The 22,927-nt window shown below is 42.9% G+C and overlaps 1 protein-coding gene across 3 annotated transcripts in view; it reads right to left on the reverse strand.

Annotated features, from left to right (window-relative positions):
- Positions 1-720: 720 nt before the first annotated feature.
- Positions 721-22,927, reverse strand: part of rbm47 (RNA binding motif protein 47) — a 38,235-nt gene continuing 16,028 nt past the window's right edge. Inside the window, exons 1-7 of one of the 3 annotated variants that reach the window (XM_056280186.1) lie at positions 22,067-22,288; positions 9,300-10,164; positions 8,755-9,091; positions 8,232-8,255; positions 7,446-7,655; positions 4,767-4,957; positions 721-4,655 (exon numbers count right to left, since the gene is read on the reverse strand). In XM_056280186.1, coding sequence (XP_056136161.1) covers positions 4,404-4,655; positions 4,767-4,957; positions 7,446-7,655; positions 8,232-8,255; positions 8,755-9,091; positions 9,300-10,133 — 1,848 coding nt within the window. In that variant the 5' untranslated portion in view covers positions 10,134-10,164; positions 22,067-22,288 and the 3' untranslated portion in view covers positions 721-4,403. Of the gene's footprint in view, positions 4,656-4,766; positions 4,958-7,445; positions 7,656-8,231; positions 8,256-8,754; positions 9,092-9,299; positions 10,165-14,622; positions 14,652-22,066; positions 22,289-22,927 lie in introns of those variants that run through there. The other 2 variants (XM_056280187.1, XM_056280185.1) reach the window with 2 other exon arrangements.

Below are 22,927 nucleotides of genomic sequence, written 5' to 3' on the forward strand. Positions count from 1 at the left end.
AAGTGCTATATAAGATTGATTTGTTATTATTATTATTATTATTGTTATTATTATATGTAATCCGAGAGGAACTGAGGGGCTCTCCTATCTCTTTTGGGGTAGCGAGGCTCATGGCCTTTCCCCTCTATTTTAGTAGCACCTTGGCTATCAGAAGTTCCCATCTGAGATCCTTCTGTCTTCCCTCGACTCTGGTCAGTTACGTCTGCGCTTCACATGGGGGCCATGTATCTCTTCCCATGGAAACCATCATCTGCTGTCGTCACGTCTGTCTGGGTTTCATGTTCAACCACACTCTTTGTGACAAACTTCACAAGCCTGTGTTTTAGGACTTCCCTATAGTCATGGTAGTAAACAAAATACAAAGGGCTATTTTTGTCATACCCTACAAAGATTCCCTTATCACATCTTGAATCAACCGACCAGAGGAAGCGCTAGTGCAGCGACCAGGACACATACCCACATACCCCGCAGACACGGCCAATTGTGCCTGTAGGGACGCTCGATCATGCCGGAGGCAACACGGGGATTCGAATCGGCGATCCCCGTGTTGGTAGGCAACGGAATAGACCGCCACGCCACCCGGACGCCCGTAGATGGAACTTTTGGCGTAGTTTGGAGTCATCGCACGTATTCCTAAATGACATTATTCTCACATAATCTAGGTTGAGATTCAACATTAGTCAATAAGATGTGACAATGAAGTATGAAACGAGCAATGAATCACGTTTTTCAAAATGCTTTATTTATCTACTTTATCACTATAAATATAACAATGCTCAATAAATCTTTTTTTTTCAAACAAACCTGATAGAAAACAGTCTGCATAGGTCTACATAGGTACAGCAAAGGGTGCATCTTGGCACTAAGGCACAAAATGGGAACCATGTAAATGTTAACGCCGGTCTTCAAACTAGGCACCTCTAGCGCCACCTAGTGAGCACCAGAAGCAGGAGGAGTTCGTTCTGCAGCTGTACTGCGGCTGGAATGCAGACTAGTGATAGCCTGCTAACTCTCAAAGCTACGACTATAGCATCACCCTAAGAACTATGCAACGTACATGACCGCATATCACAGCACATCATCCATAGGCGTTGTAAAATCTCACACATACAGACAGACAAGATCCTTGGACTTCCACTCACAGGGTGTGCGAGGTCGTGACCCCTGCACCAGCCAGATTCAGTCTGTACCTCTAAATGTAGTACCACGAGTTGAAATAGTCCATAATATTGTTCCCCCACTCACAACACCAGTTCAAAACAGCACATGTTAATAGCACAGTACACATCACAAAAACACAATAACCTTGAATGTTCAAAAACTATTGGACACTTGGGGGGGGAAAATCTAACTATTTATCTTTTACATTGTTTTATGATAAGATGTATATAAAGAAAAGAAAAACATTTTACAATATATTATACCTTTTCTTCTTACTTCATATACAATGCACATAATCCATATATTAAATATATCATGACTTACTGTCACTGTAAAAAGAAAACAAAGCGATAATTTGCAGTTTATTTTCAAAATGAAGTTGTTTTTGGGGGGGGCGGGGCAGTGTACTTTGTTAGAGAAAAAAAATGCCTCAACTTCTGTGGCGAAATCTAATGAGTTAAGGAGTCGGTGTTTTTTTTCTTGTTTCGTTTTGTTTTTTTTGTTTTTGTTAGACTAATAACTTAATTATAACATCAAACACCATCTCAAATTCTGAACCATCCCCTCTTTTTACAAAAAGAATAAACCATTATGTTTATTCAGAAGAAAATAATCTGTCAGTTGGATAGATGGACAAGGACAACGCAGCTTCTGCTCTCAAGAAAAGAAATTGATTAAAAAAAGGGGAATAAAAAAAGTTCCTTCCATTCAAATGTCGAGGGTGCGATGTACAAATACGAACCAACGCACAAATGCTTTCCATACAAATGGCTGTTCGGAAGTGTGACTTCATGCTGTGCGCGCGCGCGTGTGTGTATGTGTGTGTGTGTGCGCGCGCACGTGCATGCATGCGTGTGTTGTAGTACATACATACATACATACATACATACATAGGTCATCTGTATATTGGGGTTTGAGGTATTGCTCCAGTTGTTCCCAGTTAGTCAAATAGTACACTTGTTTTCAGCACGCTGCAGAGTTTAAAAAGTGCCCACCAAACATTCAAAGGGGTTAATTTAGGCTTGCTTCATTCATGAGGAATAACTCTGTCAGACATACACAGGCACTGCAAAACGTCATCTGACCCCTTTTGCATAGGAAGTCATGCTCGGTATATTACACGTCTCTTCATCTCATTTTGGCAATCTTCTGTATTTTATAAATATGGTTTAAGTGCACCTTGGCCAAGCAGAGTTGGTGTACAAGAAAGAGAGAGAGGTCTAAACATTATATGGAGTGTTGCTGCCGAAGCATTCAGACAAAACACTACGAGGACAGTGATACTGTCCGTCTGGATGCAGACACCAAGGCCTCGATTGCTTACATCCAAGTCTCCCTGTGTTATGTCTCTCCATCATTATCATAATTGATTGAAAATAACAACTGGAAGACCTCCAGTGCTCTGCACAGTCCAAGTCTCCTATTGTGTTCTTAACGTATAGGCCTTTTTTTGTTATAGCATACATAGAAATGTGCATATAAAGTTGCACATGAAAATGTGAGGCGCGGATGTCGGGCCCAGAAGAACTCAGTATTTCACCTTAGATTGAGCATAGTTGCTGGCTGACCAATGGCAGGAGCTCTTTCTAGTGAGACTGCTTCGGTCTGTGTCACCACAATGTCTCTTAGTTGTGTCTATATTTGTTCACTTTAAAGATTCAACTAATGGAAAAATAAACGAACACATAAATGAGAAAAACGTTAGTTTTTCTAAAAAAGCAATATTAGTTCAGTCTTAGTCGCCTGGCAAAGATCAAGTTAGCATAGTATTAAGACTAAGCACACCTTCCCATATATGTAGAAGACGTGTATATATATATATATATATATATATATATATATATATATATATATAGTGCATCACCAACCCTGTCACACGGCAACAGTGATGCATCCCAGTTTTTGTTTTTCTCTTCTGCGTGTGTTCCCCCAGAAATGCACTACAATTTTCATTTGCCAACATTTCTTCAAACCAAAACTATACATCCATTATCCAAACCGCTAATCCTGCTCTCAAGGTTGCGGGGATGCTGGAGTCTATCCCAGCAGTCATTGGGCGGCAGGCGGGGAGACACCCTGGACAGGCCACCAAGCCATCACAGGGCCAACTATATATATATATATATATATATATATATATATATATATATATATATATATATATATATATATATATATATATATATATATATATGCGAGAGCAAGCAAGAGAGAGAAAGAGAGAGTAGACTTTAAAAAAGGAAGCATAAAAATATACAAACTACTTATTGGCAACTAAACACAACACTTGTAACCTTCATTAAGGATGAACAAAAACAGGAAAAAAAATCGAAATAAAGAAAAATACCAAACAGGCGTCTATGAGGTGTACATTTTCAACCAGCATGGACGGACAGGTGATGTCTACAGCATCTGGAGTTTTCTAGAATACTCAATATCAATAAAAAAATACAAAAAAAAGTTTTTAGTATATCCAAAACCATTTGCCTCCAGTGGGCTTCTCGCTGGTCTGTACTTCCTGGAGTTCTGTTCTTTTTTTTGTGTTTTTTTTGGTCTTTCATTTAATGTTACACCTTTTCACCCATTTTATCATCTGCTGTATGTTAAAAAAGTCTTAAGTATAATTTCATGAAATTTCTTTCCTACTTCAGAGAACAATGAAAAACCTAAATAAAAATAGTAAGCTACACACAGAGAAACCTAGCATGTGTATTTTCTTCATAAATACTTGAATGTACCTTCAATATTTGTGATGCCACAGCTACACAGTTACAGGACAGATGGAGTATTGATTGGGTGGGATGTGGTGGGGTTTTTTTTCTCTTTTGTAAGTTATGGTTTCACTTGGGGAGAGGTATGGGATGATATAAGTGGGATTTCCTCAGAATATAAATCATCTTCTATATCCATTAGAACTGAGCTAGGTTTCAGTGAACACTCCCTATCTTGTGTAATTAACCCTATCTTATTTTGGTAACCTTGGATCCAGTGTGTGTTGCCAACACTGGGGGTGGGGTGGGGGGTGGTAAATAGCCTGAGATGTCAGGTTGATATCTTTTCACTGTCTGGGCTCTGAGTATTGAATTGATGTCAAACAACCATTCCATAGAGAGCTTGAAAGGTTCACAACCTCAAGAAATGTTAAGATGCGATGTGACAATCTGTACATTGTTCAGATGTTTGCTGTAGTGGCTGTCAGTCACAGCCAAAAACGTTGTTGCTGTGTAGTCTCAGCTTCCGAATCAGTATGTCTGGTAGACATCGTGGATTGGGACCTGGAATGCAGCAGCGGGAAAGGCTTGCGGCACTGCGTAGCCTGCGTAACCGCCGTACGCTGCAGCTGCAACAGCTGCGTTCTTCTGCAAAGCAGCCAGCGCTGCTGTGTTGGCAGCATAGTTGGTGATGGGGACATAGCCAGCTCCATACAGGCCACCAGCTGCAGGAATACGCTGCACATTATGTGCCATTGCATAGACAGGGGTGATAGGACGACCCTAAGAGTTGTGCAGAAAGAAAAGGATGTGTTAAAGAGGGATGTGTGTGTGTGTCAAAAAAGTGCATGTCTGATTGTGGTTTGGAAGTGGATATAACTTAACAAAGCACACCTGGAAAGGTGGGGGTGTTGAGACCGCAGGCAAGACAGTAGCAGCAGTGGGGGCTGTGGTGTGCTCTGGGTGCTGCATGGCCAGAGGGTTAATAAGGTGCTCCACTGCATGCATCTTCCCCTCCTCCATCAGCTTGGCTGCAGGAGCTGCGCTGAACACTGGGTATTGACCACCCAGGGTTGGTAACGCCACTACACAGAGAGAATGGAATGTGAGGGCGAGATAACGGTTAAGGCTGCAGCAGAGAGAACAGGAAATAGCAAGACAGGGATAGATCGATAAAACAGAAACACACATGCATGCACACACATGCCTTAACAAACACAGGTGTACAAAAGAGGGAAAGACGTGTATGGAACAAAGTTAAAACTAAAGGGATAAAGAGGGGGAAAAAACAACAGTAGCAAGGAATTTAGACAAGAATGGAAGAAAATAAGCAATTGCACTAATTGGTGTTGGAGTGTGATTTGGCTTACAATGGAGCTTAACTCTGTATTAGATAACCTCAGTGCTCCAGGACATATATGTACATGCAGAGCCACCACAACATCACTTGTTGTCATAGGTGAAATACAGTTCTGTCAGACTGGTCTTGAACCTTTCACTCCACACTGGTTGGGATTTAGGAATATGGTCCAGATTGAGGTCAAATCATTACAGAGGGCGAATCAAGAAATCGGTTTTAATGGATGGCTCTCTGATCATCCATAAGGGAAGAATGTTAAGGCCTAATATTCAGCACAAATATTAGATTCTCAAAAAAAAAAAAGAAAAGAAAGTCAGCCAATCTAGGTTGAGTTTCCCAATGATGAGTATTTGTACAAAACATTGAACGTAAATCAACAAGGTTTGTCCAGTGCTGATTTGCTTGTCTCCCAAACATCTCATTTTATAGTGAACTTGCAAATTTCATGGTGAACTCCACCCTGCTAAGTGCTGCCTGGAAAGCATGACCAGTCGAATGCCACATCATCTCTGGCTATTATTGACAAGCATTGCTAGATGATGTACACATCATCACTAGCTTTTAGTGACCTATTAAACATCATTATGCTAACTGTGGGGGTACATATTTATTTCTAAAAATCTCTTAATATTATATCAGTCACTGTCAATATTGTAAAATGGGGGGAAAGTGGAATTGTAGATAATTGCATACGTTTGACATTGTATCCAGTAATGGATATGAAAATGGCTCCAGGCCAAACGAAATCATCTGTAGCCTAACACTGAAAAACGTCAGCAGAAAAAAAGGAAAGAAAACAAAATGGCTATCTTTTAAAATAGGCCTGTTCATATGGGACTACCAGTCCATATTAGGTTATACTGTGTAAAGCATTGTCTTCTGGCAGTGGCTGTCTGTAGTGAATGGTTATGGGTTGTCTGTAATGAATGGTAATGCATCTATAGTGGATGGTAATGGGTTGTCTGTAGTGAATGGTAACGGGCTGTCTATAGGGAATGATAACGGGCTGTCTGTAGTGAATTATAATGCAACTATTGTTGATGGTAATGGCTGTCTGTAGTGAATGGTAATGCATCTGTAGTGGATGGTAATGGGCTGTCTGTAGTGGATGGTAATGGGCTGTCGGTAGTGAAAGGTAAGGGATTGTCTGTAGTGGATGGTAATTGACCTGGGTGAATGATAATGCATGCGAATGGTAATGAGCGGTCTGTACTTACTGAACTGTAATGGCATTTCAATAGTGAATGGGAGTTGACTGTATGTAGTGAATGGTAATGGCCTCTCTGTAGTAAATAATAATGGGCAGGCAGTAGCAAATGGTTTTGCAGTCATATCATCAGCAATGAAGCAATAATCTTGCAACTATCAGAATGGAGCTCTAGTTAATTAACAAAAGAAATAATGTGCTTCATCGTGAACGAATGGTTCAGGAAACACTCGTACATCAACAAAGGCTTGAACGGAGAAGTTAATTAAAACATTTCCCCTAACTAAATCTGTGGGAAACTCACTCCAGGTCGGTTTGGTAACATTTGTAATTGATTATTGAGAGAAATGTTAAGAAGCACTTACTTCACTGATCAGCACAAATGGACAGCGCAAAGATTGAATTGGCAGAAAAAGAGAAAGCAAATCTTTATTCAGTGTGGACATGTACAGTTCAACTCCAGTTAGGGTTCGTATTGCTGAGGGGGCTTAAAAATCTTCTATTTCCAACCCATTCCTTTAGCACCCAGGGAAATGATTGCTCATTTTATAAGTACAAAAAGGAAATCTGTCTGGAAATTATTATCGATTTTACGTCACATATTTCTAATTTTGCACTGATTGAAAGAAAAGAAAACTATACCAGCAACCACCTTTCAGTAAAACAATTGGAGTTGAGTGCATGTGAAAGAAAAAAATAGTTGGAATCGAGGATCCCCCGCATCGGAAGGAGACAAATCTCTCTTCAAAAACAGTCATGGAATAAAGAGGGAAGATTGAGGAACTACCGATGACAGTTGCTATCTGGACATGCTAGAAAGGACAAAGGTTTGGTGTTGTTATTTATCGTTGTAGTAAATTGAAATATAGTCCTTTGGTACATGACCTCCAGCAACAACCATAGAGCTGATTATAAAAAGCAAAGAACAGACAGAGAATTTGAAGGTAGAGGGTTTAGTGAAGCGTTTCGAGGTGGGCGAGTATACAGGTATGTCTGTCTCACTGACTTGTGCCAGGTTTGATGCCAACTGGGTTGACAGAGGCTGCGAGCTCCAGACTGGGCATCAGCTCATAGTTTTTTTCAGGCTGCTTGGTCTTGCCCTCGTGGTAGCGGCTGTAGATGCCACGGCCAGCAGAGTAACCCCCAAGATAGGACCCCCGTGGTCCTGGGGTACGGTTACCTGCAGCAGCGCGACCACGACCTCGCACAGTACCTGCTTGAAATACAATATATAATATAATGAATGGGGAACGTATTTCAGGCCTGGGGCAGAAACTGGAGGTCAATTCATGGGCATTATTTGGTGGCCGCTTAAAATGACATGTGTGTGTGTGGGGAAATGGGTCAAGGCAGGATGATTTATAAAAAGAAAGGAGCTTCGAATTTTTTCTTTCAAAACATATTTAAAGGGATTTTAGATTTAACATGAAAGTGAGGAGAATGAGTTATCTCTTTGACAATGTTGTGACTTCTTACAGTGTCCAGTACCTCCATTAAAGGGGTCTATGGGTTTATTTTGTTTGATTTTGACTTGTTTGGCTCCAGTTTGTATTGTTTTCCATTAACCTGTCCTTGAGAACTCTGCTTAGATGTAGTTATACAAATAACTTGCATTGTAAAATCTAATTCTTGAATTTTCGACTTTACATCAGTGTTTTCAATAGCCTATTGTGAGGGGGAAGTGATAGCATTGCAGGAGAGGAAGATGTTAGAGACCAAAGAGTTTGTCAGATTGCAAAGAAGCTCATTATTCATTGAAGGAATAAGTAGGAATAAGGATGCAAGAGATTACCATTGTTCTGTATCATTGGGGCTCCTTTGGAGAGAAAACCAAAACACAATGATTGTTGAAAGTCAAGTGGATTTACCTTCTACCACCCAAAGACCATACTTAATCAGTCATCAAAGGTAATGGGATTAGCATTCAAAAGCCCAACCCCATACATTGTCAGTTTTGTTTGGTTTCCAAACAGCAAATCTTTGATATTTAGCCACAAATGCTCATCAAGTTAAAGATTTTAAAAGTGTTCATCAAATGAAATTCTACTCATCACAGATTAAATCATTATTATCTTAGTCATCATGTACATTTGAAAATCATAAAGGTACCAGTCAGCGGGGTTTATTCCTCATTGTCCCTAAGCAGTATTGTTATTTAATTTCAATTTTAATTACGAGATCTACAACAGTACAATAGCAAAGTGTGCTACTGCCACCAACATAAATAACATGTAAAATGGTTGGCTTTAAAAGACATGAGCTAGCACTATCTACTGAGCATCACTGATACAAACATGGAAGAAATTAATTCTAACCTTTGACGAAGTAGTCTCTGTTAGGTCCAATGAGGGTGTTGTAGGGGTAACCATAGTAGGTCAGCGTGTAGGGATCACACTGGTATACATAGTTCTGCTGAGTTGCCTCCGGGGTAGCAGCAATAGCGCCTCCCTTTGAAGCCTTCTGATAGCGTGTGTACTGCTCTTTGTCAACTGGCTTGGCAAGAGTCACCTCAATGCAGGACCCCTCCACCTCTGTGCCATTGAGGTGATCCATGGCCAGGACAGCATCCTCACGGGAGGTGAAATGGACAAAGGCGTAGTCACGGATTTTCTTGACACGCTCCACACAGCCAGGGTTCCACTGACCAAAGACCTAGTTAATAGACAAAGGGCTGGTAATAGATTTTTTTTCTTTTTCTTTTTTTTTTCAAAGCTAAATCCATGTTAATTGTTGAGCCTGGCAGCAAATCTCATCATGTCAGTTATTTTCATACCCAGTATTAGCATGCATGTTCTGATTTAACAATGGACTATCTCAGCAGGCCAATTAGCCAGTAAGTTAACTAGCCAAACAATCTCACCTGTCTTAGTGTCTCCTCGCTGGTCTCCATCATGAGGTTCCTGACGTAGAGGATCTTCACTGTTTCCATCACATCCTCGTCCACATCAATTTCTGGCTCAGCCCAGTCCACTGCAATCTGGTGGCCCCACAGTTGGATACGACCCGGCATTAGCTTCCTACGGGCCATGGCAGCTGCTCGGTGGGACTCGTACTCCACGAAGGCGAAGCCACGGTTCTTCATCTTGTCTGCAGCACTAGCATAGACGATCACATCTAGTACCCCCTCTGTCACCTTGGAGACCTCCTCCAGGATTTCCTCGCGCTTTTTGGTTTTGGGGATACCGCCGATGAAAAGACGACAGTTGTCCACGGAGCAGCAGACACCCAGCAGACGCCCAGGCCGTACCTCATAGTTGTTGAGCTCTCGCACAGCCCGCTTGGCCTCATGTTTTTGAGTGTACATCACAAATGCGTACCCACGGTTCTTCCCGTCGAAGTCCATCATCAGGCGCATCTCATAGATGCGTCCTACAGACTCAAAAACCGGGACCAACTCATCCTCATAAACATCCCGTGGGATCTTACCAACAAAGATCTCGCATCCTCGTGGTGGAGAAGGACCTTCCCAGCCAGGTGGAGGACCGTATTTGCGTTGACCGTTTTCCTGGACCATAGTGTAACCAGTGCGTTCCATCAGGGATACCAGGGAGGCTTCGTTAGGTGTACCTGCCACACCTTCAGGGATTGGGGTTTGTCCATGGAGAGAGTGGTGAGTGGAACCAGAAGGTTTGGATCCAGAAGTGGCCGAGTTATTGCTCATAGCTGAGGAGGAAGTGGGGTCTTCGGCTGTCATTCTGACAAAACCATCCAAAAAGATCAGAGTCCTGGGGAGGAGAGCAGAGATGAGAGCGGGGTTGATATTCAAATTCTAGCGACTGAACAAAAAACCATCCAGATATGTAATGCATGGTGTTGTGTAAGCACAATAGACCAAAATACAACTGCAGAATGAAGCATCAAACACATTGTACAATAAATGTACAATCCATGAGACCAATTTTCTCATTCCTGTATAACACAGAAATATCACCTGACAAAACACACAAAATGACAACACATCTATAAATCATCTATCATTAAGTTTACAACCTTGTTTTGTTGAGTTTTTCAGATCCTTGACTGCTCTTTGACCCCTATAAGAGCAGATGAAAGGCTGTAAACCCTGAAAACCTCTGCACAAGGTTCAACTTACTTGGTCACGTGGTCATCATGACCGTGTGTGTGTGTGTGTGTGTGTGTGTGTGTGTGTGTGTGTGTGTGTGTGTGTGTGTGTGTGTGTGTGTGTGTGTGTGTGTGTTGGTATAAAAGGTTAAATGTGTTGGAATGAGGTGAAGTTCAAAGCAATATATGAATGTGTACTGTAGCCAAGTAGCAGTTCACAGAAACATCTGCCACTACACACAGCTGCCACAAGAGGGGGTTGGACTCTCATCCTCATCATTGGCATGAACTGACATATAGAATGTGGGCGTCTGAAGGGGGATTTAAGGTTTTCATGTGTTTGTGCGAGTGTGTGCAAGGGCCACTTCATTAAAGACCACAGCGCTATAGGAGGAACAGAGAACAATCAGAAATCGGCTTGCAAAGCATAAACCTCTTACTCTAACCCATTTTTCAACACTACCAGCATTCAGGATGGAAAAATCCCCAACAATTTAAATCCTCAGATGGCCATTCTTTATACAACACCAAAGAAATCAAAGACGCACTACAAAGCAAACAGTTTTTTGTGTCTGAGTCACATAAGCAAATAGGCCAAAAAAACAACAGGCTCCTCCAAGAAAAGCAGAGTGTTTATGTGTGTGTCCAGACATTGACGGAAAAAGGTGAAGCAGTTTTAAAAAGATAAAATGCTGCAAAGTCAAGCAAGCATTGGTAACACATACTCTCATTTGACCTGACCTAATATTGCCTCCCCCCCCACCACACACACACACACACACACACACACACACACACACACACACACACACACACACACACACACACACACACACACACACAGTTACACCTGTTGACTTGTTAGTTCAGCCAAGGCTGCAGGGCTTAGAGTTACATGCAAACCCACTTACCTCTCACTGCAACTGACGCAGCCATGACAGACAGGACAGCTTGACAGATTAGGAATTCTTTTAGTGCTCAGGAAAATAAAGACCTAAATATAATAGAGACCTGCCTTTTATGCCTTCAGCCAAATAATTGGATTATTGATACTAACCCAAAAAAAAAATCATTCATAAATCACCCTGTCATTCTTGCATTAACACAGAGATGGGTAAAGAACACAAAGACAGCATACAGGGAAGGCCATCTGTGTAACAACACTTTTAGACAGGACTACAAATGTTCTGTTTTGACTTGACAATGCATTTTCTACTCCCAGCACACAGTAGGAAAAAAAGTTACAGTGCCTGACTAAACTCAAATGTGTCTTTTCCTTTTCTTTCTCTCTGTCCCTCCCCGCATGCTCTCCCTCTTTCTTCCCCCTGTGTGAAGTGCTAACATGACTCCATCTCTTATCAGCCATATCAGGGCAGATTGATGACAAAGGGAGGAGAATATCCACTGTGGGAGTTCTGCTCACTGACAAAAAGGAGCCATGTGACACTGTGAGGTCAACACCTTCATACGTTTGGGATGAGAGCAGCAAGGGGAAGTGTTCGGCAAGTCTTTCCTCTCTGGAAACGCTTTTGTCTGAAAAAACACGTGATTGTCCTCATTCATTCTTACAGCGGAGCAGTTTGCTTCCTGACTTTGGCCAATCAGGGTTATTTTGACTTCCTCAATATGAGCTACAGTTATGCTAAGCCCTTTCCTTTTTTTAGAAGACGACTCAGGAAAACACGGCACTCACAGTGTCACTGTCAGAAAACACACATGAAGTGAAACACAGAGTGGCTGTTTTGTAATCTCTCTTCCTTAGTCTCACTTCTTTCATTATCCTAAGCAACGCCCCACTTGCGTGTTTGTGTGTGTGTGCGCGCATGTGTGTGTGTGCATGTGTACATGCATGTATGCATGTGTGTGTGTGTGTGTGTGTGCGTGCGTGCATGCATGCGTACGTGCAAGTGTGCATGCATACGTGTGCGTGCGTGGCTATCCCCATTAGGATAGAAAAACCAGAAATCACCTACCTTGTGGGGCCATTTTATGGGGCCATTTTATGGGGGCCCCACAAGGAAAAGGGTCTATTTTAGGGTTCGGGCTTGGTTTTAGGGTTAAGGTTAGAATTAGGGTTAGGTTAAGGTTAGGGTAAGGGTTAGGGTTAGGCATGTAGTTTGCGTTGTTAAGGTTAGGGTTAAGGGCTAAGAAATGAATGTAGTCAATGAGGGGTCCCCACAAGTATAGATTTGCGAGTATGTGTGTGTGTGTGTGTGTGTGTGTGTGGGTGGATGTGTGTGTGGGTGGGGGTGTGTGTTAGTGTCAGAGAGACGGGTACATCAATTCAAAATTTGAAACTGGTGTAGGTTTAAGTGAAAAAGTCCATATGTACAGTATAAATGGAAAATGAGAAGAAGAAGAGCAGAAAAGGGGAACGGGGGTGGCTTTGAAGAGGAAATAAGGGCAAAAACAGGCAGTGGGGGGGGGGAAATGGTGATTATTCATTCACTACCCTGCAATCTTCCCATGGTGCCCTTTCTGCAAGAGTTGACCTTTTGCGTCCGTGCACGTGGGTGCGCCGACGAGAGCGTGCATAGAAAGAGTGTGCATGTGTAAGAAACTTCAAGCAGCAACAGGTAGATGATTAACCATAGTCAACAAAAGTCATAGCACCAACTCACACACCACCAGTGAGAGAGACTGCGAAAGAGAGAGCGTTTACACATTTTACAAGTGACGCCTAATCCAAGTAAATGAAGTTTTAGAAACCCAAAAAGACAAGTTTATGACCGCTTGTTATGCTTCCCCGAAACATCGGCGCAATTCCCATCTCCACCACGGTGCAATAGCAGCACCCGTCAATAGATTAACTACTACTTCACACATACAGCCTGCTCCCCCTTAACGGGGTCAGAGGAGAGTTCATCAGGTCAAAGGTTACGAGCTAGGAGTACCACACAGGAGAGGTTTCGCTGAGAGCGGAGCGGAGCTGCTCGTTCAGTTTGCTGAAGCAGAAGAAAGAAATGTAAGGGGAATGATTAGATTAGGTAAGAGGGCCAGCTTGTGAGGTCAAAGTGTTTCAAAAGATAACTTATTTTAGGGTTGCGAGGGTTATAGTAGCTACTGTTACAGAGGTTGTCCATTACATTTTGTAATGTGTTTATGGCTGACGAGAAGCACCTGACACTCTACATATTAACTATGTTATTGAAACCTGAATTGCCTGGTGAGCCAAAAAAAAAAGAACAAAAAACCTTTCCAAAGGTTTACTTACTGCACACTGCAATTACTGTACAAGCACACAAAACGTGGTTTTTGACATTTTTAAATCCAACGCAATAGGTATGCCCTAAATTAGGTTAAAAGTGTATTTATGTATTTGTATATATCAAATATTAAAAGTATATTTATCTATGTGTGTGTGTGTATGTGTGTGTGTGTGTGTGTGTGTGTGTTACTGTGTTTGTGTAGCCAACAGTAAAGTACATTGTGTCTACCAGTTTCCAGCACTACCCTGAGTGACATTGAGCCAGTATACTGTAGAAGACAGGCCCAAGAAAGCCGCCATCTTAGCCACACACACACACACACACACACACACACACACACACACACACACACACACACACACACACGAAGAGGACTGACCCAGCAGCCTCTACGGTCACAAGGCGATAGAACAGAACAACACCACTGACATACAGATACTTGCAAAGCAGTGCAAAGCTGCTATTATGAAGCAGATCTCTAGCAGATGACCTTGCGGTAGCTGCCTGGATTTTAGCTGGACCAGAAGCAGTCATGCAACTACAACTGTAGGTGGACTGCATGAATAAAACAACCACAGAGGAACTGCCGCTGAACTAGATCCACTGACTTTAAAGCAAAGCCTTGGCATTCTGACAGAACAACAACTTCGGTAAAGGCAAATCACACAGTTTAACATCGGGGCAGATTCATCGATAGCAGTTTGCAACATTAAGTAGGTAATGCCACAATAACGTTGGTCTAACACTGCAATCTAACTGACACAAAAATTTAGAGTCTGTTTTGAGGAAAATGGAATGAGATCGAAGAGAGAATTAATGCATAGAAATGATGAGAGGGATAAATGTAAAGATAGAAGCAGGAAAATGGAGGTGGAGCAGAACAAGAGAGTGGTTAAATGGTAGGATAGCTACCCTGTTCCTTCACAACGCTCCGCAGCTTGGCTGCCTTCTCTGGGAGTGTTAAACCACCTCCATGAGAGACAGGTACAGCAGGGCACTAAGCAGAGCCGGCCTCCTCCACACACACACACACACACACACACACACACACACACACACACACACACACACACACACACACTGCTTTGGCGCTGCAAGTAGAGCATGAGAGTAGGCGGGCCTTAAACAGGTGCTTGTGTGTGTGTGTGTGTGTGTGTGTGTGTGTGTGTGTGTGTGTGTGTGTGTGTGTGTGTGTGTGTGTGTGTGTGTGTGTAGAGGGGTGTATCCTAGCACTGTGTTTGCAGACATTAAATAAGGAAAACCAAAAGGATGAAGGAGGAGAGTTTGGTGTGCGTGAAAAATAAGAGACACACCAGAACACCTGCCGAACAATCGACAAACCTTTGACTTAGTCACAATAGCTAACAGAAGAGGAGGAGTTGCCGTTTGTCGAAAGAGACGGGGTTGATGGAAAGCGAAGGTTTAATCACATAGTTTTCTGCTGTCTTTAGAGAAGAAGAAGGGCTGGCAGGGGGGAAACAAGTGTAACAACTGAAAGTGTAGCAAATAAAGTCTTGGCTCTTGCGGAGCTTTATTTTTTATTTTTTGAATGGGTCTGAGTTTTTTTGTGTACCGCACCACTCTGCTTTACTTAGTGCTCTCAGAAAATCTTTAGTCGAGGTTTTAACTTTAGAGGAACCACTTGAGAGGCAGTGATGTCAGCAGTCCAAGACTCGGGCAAGTGTGTGTGCGTGTGTGTGTGTGTGTGTGTGCGTGTGTGTGTGCACCAGCTCATATGCATGTGTATGTGTACATAACAACAGAGACCATGTTGCTAGCACGACTCTACTTAAGCAAACAGCACACCTTCCTGAGCAGAAAAGAGAGCCGGTATATAAAGAGGAGGCTGAGAGGAAAAACAAAGGCAGTTTCTTTTAGTCTCGGATGAATATTTTCACTCCGATTCCCCCCGGTGCATGTAGGAGGAGGAGAAAAGACAAACAAACGGTCTGAGAGAATACATATAGAGAATGAGAGAGAGAGAGAGAGAGAGAGAGAGAGAGAGAGAGAGAGAGAGAGAGAGAGAGAGAGGGATGAAGTGAAGAGTGAGATAAAAGTCAAGGTGTGTGATCAGCAGAGAGGGCTAGTTTCAACTGCTCTTTGAAATTCAACCCACTCTCCCTATTATACGTAAAGATCTGAGATAGAAAAAGACAATTGCATAAAGGAAAATGGAAAAGAGCGGGGCGGGCATGGGGAGTGGAATAAAGCATGTAATAAGCATGGCAAAACACGTGTGTATGTACACTGATGAGTCAAAACATTATGACCACCTGTCTAATATGCTGTTGGTCCTCTATGTGTTGCCAAAACAGCACCAACCTGCCGAGGTATGGACTCTACAAGACCCCTGAAGGTGTCCTGTATCTGGCACCAAAATATTAGCAGCAGATCATTCAAGTCCTGTAAGTTGTGAGATGGAGCCGTCGTGGATCGGACTTGTCAGTCCAACACATCCCACAGGTGCTCAATCGGATTGAGATCTGGAGAATTTGGAGGTCAGGGTAATGCCTTGAACACCTCGTCATGTTCCTCAGACCATTCCTGAATAATGTGTGCAGTGTGGCAGGGCACATTATCCTGCTGAGAGAGGCCACTGCCATCAGGGAATACTATTACCATGAAGGGGTGTACCTGGTCTACAACAATGTTTAGGTTGGTGGCACGTCTCAAATTGACGTCCACATGAATGGTCGGACCCAGGGTTTCCCAGCAGAACGTTGCCCAGAGGATCACACTCCCTCCACCGGCTTGTCGTCTTCCCACAGTGCATCCTGGGGCAATCACAAGTACATGGCCATCCACGTGATCTAAAAGAAAACAGGACTCATCGGACCAGGCAACCTTCTTCCATTTCTCCAAGGTCCAGTTCTGACGCTCACATGCCCATTGTAGGTGCTTTCAACAGTGGACAGGGGTCATCATGGGCACTCTGACTGGTCTGCGGCTACATAACCCCATATGCAGCAGGGTGTGATACAGTGTGTGTTGTGACACATTCCTCCTGTAACCATCATTAAATTTTTCTGTGACTTGTGCCACAGTAGACCTTCTGGGTGGTTCAGACCAGACGGGCCAGGCTTCGTTGCCCTTGCACATCAATGAGCCTACAGACCACTGTCAGTAGGTGCTCAACTGCTGACCGGGAGCACCTCACAAGCCTTGCCATTTCAGAGATGCTCTGACCCAGTCGTCTGGCCATAACAATTTGGCCCATGTCAAAGTCCATCAGGTCTTTACTCCTGGTATTTCTCCTGCATCCAACACACTGACTACAAGAACTGATTGTTCACCTACCATCTAATCTACCCAGACCTTGACATGTGCTCATTTGGAGACGATCAACGCTAATCGATTCACCTGTGAGTGGTCATAATGTTTTGGCTCATCTGTGTGTGTGTGTGTGTGTGTGTGTGTGTGTGTGTGTGTGTGTGTGTGTGTGTGTGTGTGTGTGTGTGTGTGTTGGGGGTGGCACAGAGTTCATTGAATTAAGCCTTTACCCTGCCAAGGGGCACTTTAGATCAAAAATTAACTGTCAGTCACTGGTGAGAGCCAATCAAAAGCGAGACACTTCTCGCAGGTCTTGTTTCAGATGTTCTGGTGACCGCACTGCAGGCCCATCAGCCTATCAGGTCATGGGTTAACCGTTAAACTCTGCAGGAAGACAGGAATGACAGATTGACTGATTGTGCAGACAAGATACGCTAACCATTCTCTCTCTCAATCACTGCAAATATTTCCTGAATGGCTGCTCAAGCACATAAAAAAAAACACACACACACACACACGCACACACACACACACACACAGGTAATGTATCTCATATCAAACTCTGGGGAAGAAATGGTTGTGCCACCAGCGATTTATCCTTTTAACATGGGTAACCACGGGGGAGTGAATCATTACCATTATGATTACGTGGCTCTTATGAGAGGAAAGGTCCACATGTACACCCTAGGAAATCTGCCACGTAGACAAAAAGCATTTATGAACAGGGATAACGACGGTAATAAAGCAGCGCCGGTAACCAGTATGAGTATCGTTTCATTGTAAAAGGCCATCCATTTGGGTAAATAAGTTGTGTATCACAAGACAAGGCCGTCCTGCTGACACAGCCCATAGGAATAAACCAGAATGAACATACCCAAATGTTTCTTCGCTGGCAGTTATTCTCGGAAATGTGCAGTAAGTCTTACTTCTTCAGGGATTTAAATTTGAGTTCCTACTGTGACGCTTAGCAAATTGAACTGATAGATGGATGAAGAAAAAAAATCAGACAATGCTCGAATTAGAGCACATTAAAGCTCGATTAAAGTTGGATTTACAGAGGTATGGCGATCAGGGAGTTTGAAAATTAGCCAAAGCCATTATAAAGCATTGTGGAAGGAAGACAAACAACATGTTACAGGCAAAGTGCTGCTAAGTCAGTTTGCAGCCACAGCTAGCAGACCACAGCCAAATGAAACACAGAACTTGAATTCAACAATAGAGAAGTGAGAGCTCTTGTTGGTGGTTTGGGACAAACGATGTCCACATACATTAGTTTACCAAGTGGTTCACCGGACATAACTGTCACTCTGCAGACGAGGATCAGGCGAAGTGCAGAATCAAACCTCGCTTTTGACTGAAAGACGCTAGTTTCTCTTTGTTGTGAAGATGCACACCCATAAGCTAACTGTGATGTGTGTTTTTCTGGTGTTGATCCATTTGCATGGTATATAAGGTCCTGCTCCATGTCGACAACCATGTCTGTCAGTATGAACCGCCACGACATAAGTTACTGACACTGCCAAGTCAAACTCCTGTGCATCGAATGCATACGGTGAATAGCATGATGCTAATTCTGAGGTAGTATCGATCGATGAGGTCCCATGAAGAGGCAGACCCCCTGTAAAGAAGTGTATATCAGATTGTACCGAAGAACATCAACCTTTCGTTACCATATTCAGTTTATGAGGGGTTTAGCTGATGTCAATATCGAAGTCACACTAACTCTACGCAACAAGTAAACGAGCAAACAAAAGTCAAAAATTCTCCTTATTCTTGTGCCAGTCTCTCTTCTACACGATCTTTCTCACCAGACTTCTCTCTTTTCTTTTTCCCCCTCTCCTATCGCTGTGTACCTGTCGCCCTCATTCCTCTCGTTCACTCAAGCTCGAAGGAGAGCAAGAAGGAAAGGGGAGAGGAGGGGAGGCCCGGAAAAGAGACGGTAGGAAGCTGTGTGTGTGTGTGTGTGTGTGTGTGTGTGTGTGTGTGTGTGTGTGTGTGTGTGTGTGTGTGTGTGTGTGTAAGGGGTGACAGGGGAAAGGTGCACGAGGAAAAGAAATGAAAGCAGAACCACATGGCAACAAAGAGAGAGCAATTTGGGTGGAGAGGGGAGACCCAATGGAGAGGAATGAAAGCAGCTAATGAATAAGGAAGGAGGAACAGAGAGTACCAAATGTTCCCTCCAACGTCTTTAGCCATCTCTTGGCATTAGAAAACCCTTCCAAAGTGAAACTGGCCTGAAGAATTTCAGGTCAGACAGAGTGTGTAAGTGACCACTCCCACCCCACCCACCAATTCCAGTTCAGCCACTCTGAAAACCCACTTCACATTAGCTAATGGTCATTCTCCAATTAGCATAGCTTGTTTTTGTTTTTTTTCTAACAAGAAAATGTGGTTTTTCCACCATCAAAGTAGCTGTGTCTCAATGAGCTATTTCTTCCTTAAGCTTTCAAAACTCTACATTTGAATTGGGCGGTTGAGAAAATTGATGGTGAGTCAGGATTTGTTTTACCGGTGACACGGTCATTGTGCCTGATCCTGTTCAGACGACAAGGCGAAGCCTTTATAGTTAACTCACAGTATCATCCCTGAGCTTAATTTTTCCCTTGGATAATCCCTCAACTTCAGTTTCAACATAAGTCATAATGTCCATCAGAGCAATGCACTTATCGCCAAATGCCACCAGTCCCCCGCATTACAACACATGTCTTCAAGTCATTATCAAACCTAAGACCTAGCTCAGCTTCGCTGGCTGAAAGAGGCTTTGCTTCCTTGGGCAAACACATTCCTTGGGCTAATCAGCTAGCCTGCTCAAAGCCATAGCAGACATTGTTTGAGACAATCACCATCGACGTTGACAGTGTAACACTCGTGAAAAAGGCTTTAGTGACCATGTGTGTGTGTGTGTGTGTGTGTGTGTGTGTGTGTGTGTGTGAGAGAGAGAGAGAGAGAGAGAGACGGAGATGGAGAGAGAGACAGAGAGAGAGAGATAGTGAGAGAGAGACATAGCGATAGAGTGTGTGTGTGTGAGAGAGAGAGCAAGAGAGAGAGAGATAGTGTGTGTGTGTGAGAGAGAGAGCGAGAGAAAGAGAGAGTGAGAGAGAGAGAGACTGTATGTGTGTGTGAGAGAGAGTGAGAGAAAGAGAGTGAGAGAGAGACTGTGCATGTGTGTGTGTGAGAGAGAGTGAGAGAGAGAGAGAGAGAGAGAGAGAGAGAGAGAGAGAGAGAGAGAGAGAGAGAGAGAGAGAGTGAGAGAGACTGTGTATGTGTGTGTGTGTGAGAGAGAGAGAGAGAGAGAGAGAGAGAGAGAGAGAGAGAGAGAGAGAGAGAGAGAGAGAGAGAGAGAGAGAGATTGTTGAAGCTAACATGATCAAAGGGTCTAAGACTGCATTTATAAAAATGAGCAACTAAACATAGATTTTTGCATCACACATCTGCTGAATTTTGGGATTTTCCTTCTCGGTCTCCATTAGTCACTCTCACAAGCATTATCTTTACACAACCTTACAAAGGGCCAACTACCTTCAGACACATTTTAACTCAAACAAAGGCCCACCCTGTCAACAAACAGGTAAAACAGAAAGTGTGTGTGGTCACACTGGTATTGTATTTTTTTTGCACCCATGATTCCTTCCACAAACTCTTTTCACAATCACAAAATACCACACAAAGTATACAAGAGTTACGAATGGCAGAGCAACAATTTATCACAATTAACTTAACACTTACTATCCAGTAAGAATATATAAGTGGCACACCCAAACCACAAGTATAAAAACAACAAATCTCCACAAAAAATATATATTTTCCAGGAAGTAGTCATTATGCCTCTTTTTGTTTTTTTCAAGAGACCATATTGTCCAATTAGGGCCTTCTCAGTTTTACATTGCTCACTATGCAGCGTAAAAAGGATGAGGAAACCATGAAAAACATGAAAGTATCAGTGTATTAATACCAGTTGTCTTGGGTTGACCTCTCTTTCACTCAGTTGCAATAATTGTCCTTCAGTGCAACTGTTACAGCATCAATAAAAAACTAGATGTAATATAATACTCGGCTTTCTCCCTCTCTCCCTGACCCACTATTCTCTCTCTTTTCCAGTCCCACATTCACAACACGCCACAAACACCTCACCTTACAGGGGTAAAAGTCCACTTATACTGCCAAGAACTAGGAAGTGAACAGGTAATAATACCAGCCTCACCATGTAAACACAGAGGCATTTTTAATCTCCCAGTACACACGCACACACACACACGCACGCACGCAAGCACACACACACACGCACACACACGCACACACACACACACACACACACACTTGCTTGAGTGTCAGGAGACACTCATCTAGTTCAACTGGTTTCAATGTTAAGACATCAAGTTCCACCAATCAGATTGGTCTGATTGGCTTAACTGCCTGTATTGTCTGTTCACACTTACTTGGGCTGTGAAAAGCCTGTGAAAGACAGCAGCATGGCACCAACAGTATGGTACCAGACTGGATTAACAGAAAAGAAAGTAGCCAGCGAAACAACAAAAAGCTGTTAACTCAAGGGTAGTCAAGGACAGGTGCCTATAATCTAAAGTCCTGACAGGAGAACCTCAAGATGTTTTACTTTTGACCAGTCTTTTGTATAAGCAGGGTGTATATATATATTTATAGGGCTGAAACATAATAGACCTGAAAATGTTACGAGCCATAGATTGTTGGCTAAAGTGCTAAGGTCTTCTATAATTCGGGTATATGTTAAATATGCCTTATCATGTTACCCCTCAAATGGGACAAAGTACCTCCATGGATAGAATATTTGTTGACATTGTAGAATTTAGATTCAGATATTGGTTTTGACCCCCCCCCCCCCCAAAAAAATCCATGCATGGTCAGAGCTGGCCCTACAGTCTCAGATTAATTTCTCAACACCTACTGACATAGGAGAAGGTCCCAACAGCAGCCTGCGTGGCATAAGACACAACTTGAAGCACATACACCAGAAACACAGAACATCGAGAAGTGATGATACACTCCAAGGACTTGGAGAACACCAGACAACAGAGAGCTTTAGACAGAACCAAGAGAAATAACACTGTACCTGTGTCCCACACAGAGGAGCAGGGGAGCTAGAGAGCACGCCGAGGAGATTCAGCTCGTGTTGTTAGAAATCACGTTGAACTTTCACATCGACACACAATGTTGTTACTCTTATACGCTCTCTCTGTCCATTCACGGCCTCCGTCTTTTCCAGGCTGTGGCAATAGAACAGGTTTCCTCCCTGCTTGTGTCTATGAGGCTGTTTGAGTGTGGAGGTGAGCAAAGGAGGTTTAGTGTTTACACACTGTCAGAGAGAGAGAGAGAGGTGGGGCCACTCAGAGCAGGTAATGGTAACCCCCACCTTTATTATCCTTTCAGTATATTCTCTCTCTCTCTCTCTCTCTCTCTCTCTCTCTCTCTCTCTCTCTCTCTCTCTCTCTCTCTCCCCCCCCACTTCTCAGCTGATAAGCAACGTGAAAAGGGTGGGTGAGGAACAACAGGATGAGAGGTGAATCAAAAAGACACTGGCAACAGTGAAAAGTCTTTTATATCTCTGTTTGCATGTGTGTGTTCTAACACATTTATACAATACTAGCGGAGGTACCCGGCATTGCCTGGGGAAAATGTTCTCACCAAAACAACCAACATGATCAGATCTTTACAATATAAGCGATGATGAAATATGGGATAATTTATGATATCATACATAAGATAAGTGAATGTGGACTAAACGAATCTTATCAACGATTAATGATTAACGAAAATTATCAAATGTCATAATTTTCAATCCATTCATCAAGCTTCTTTGCCAATGTGTGTATTGATTGCCGCAATTCCGCTGCCGCCACAAATCGCACCAAAATAAACTCAATTTCGCAAATAAATCAAATTTTTTACTTGGTTTTTGAAATATTTTTCGAAC

This window comes from Lampris incognitus, chromosome 5 (genome assembly GCF_029633865.1).
Source record: "Lampris incognitus isolate fLamInc1 chromosome 5, fLamInc1.hap2, whole genome shotgun sequence".
Lineage (NCBI taxonomy): Eukaryota > Metazoa > Chordata > Actinopteri > Lampriformes > Lampridae > Lampris > Lampris incognitus.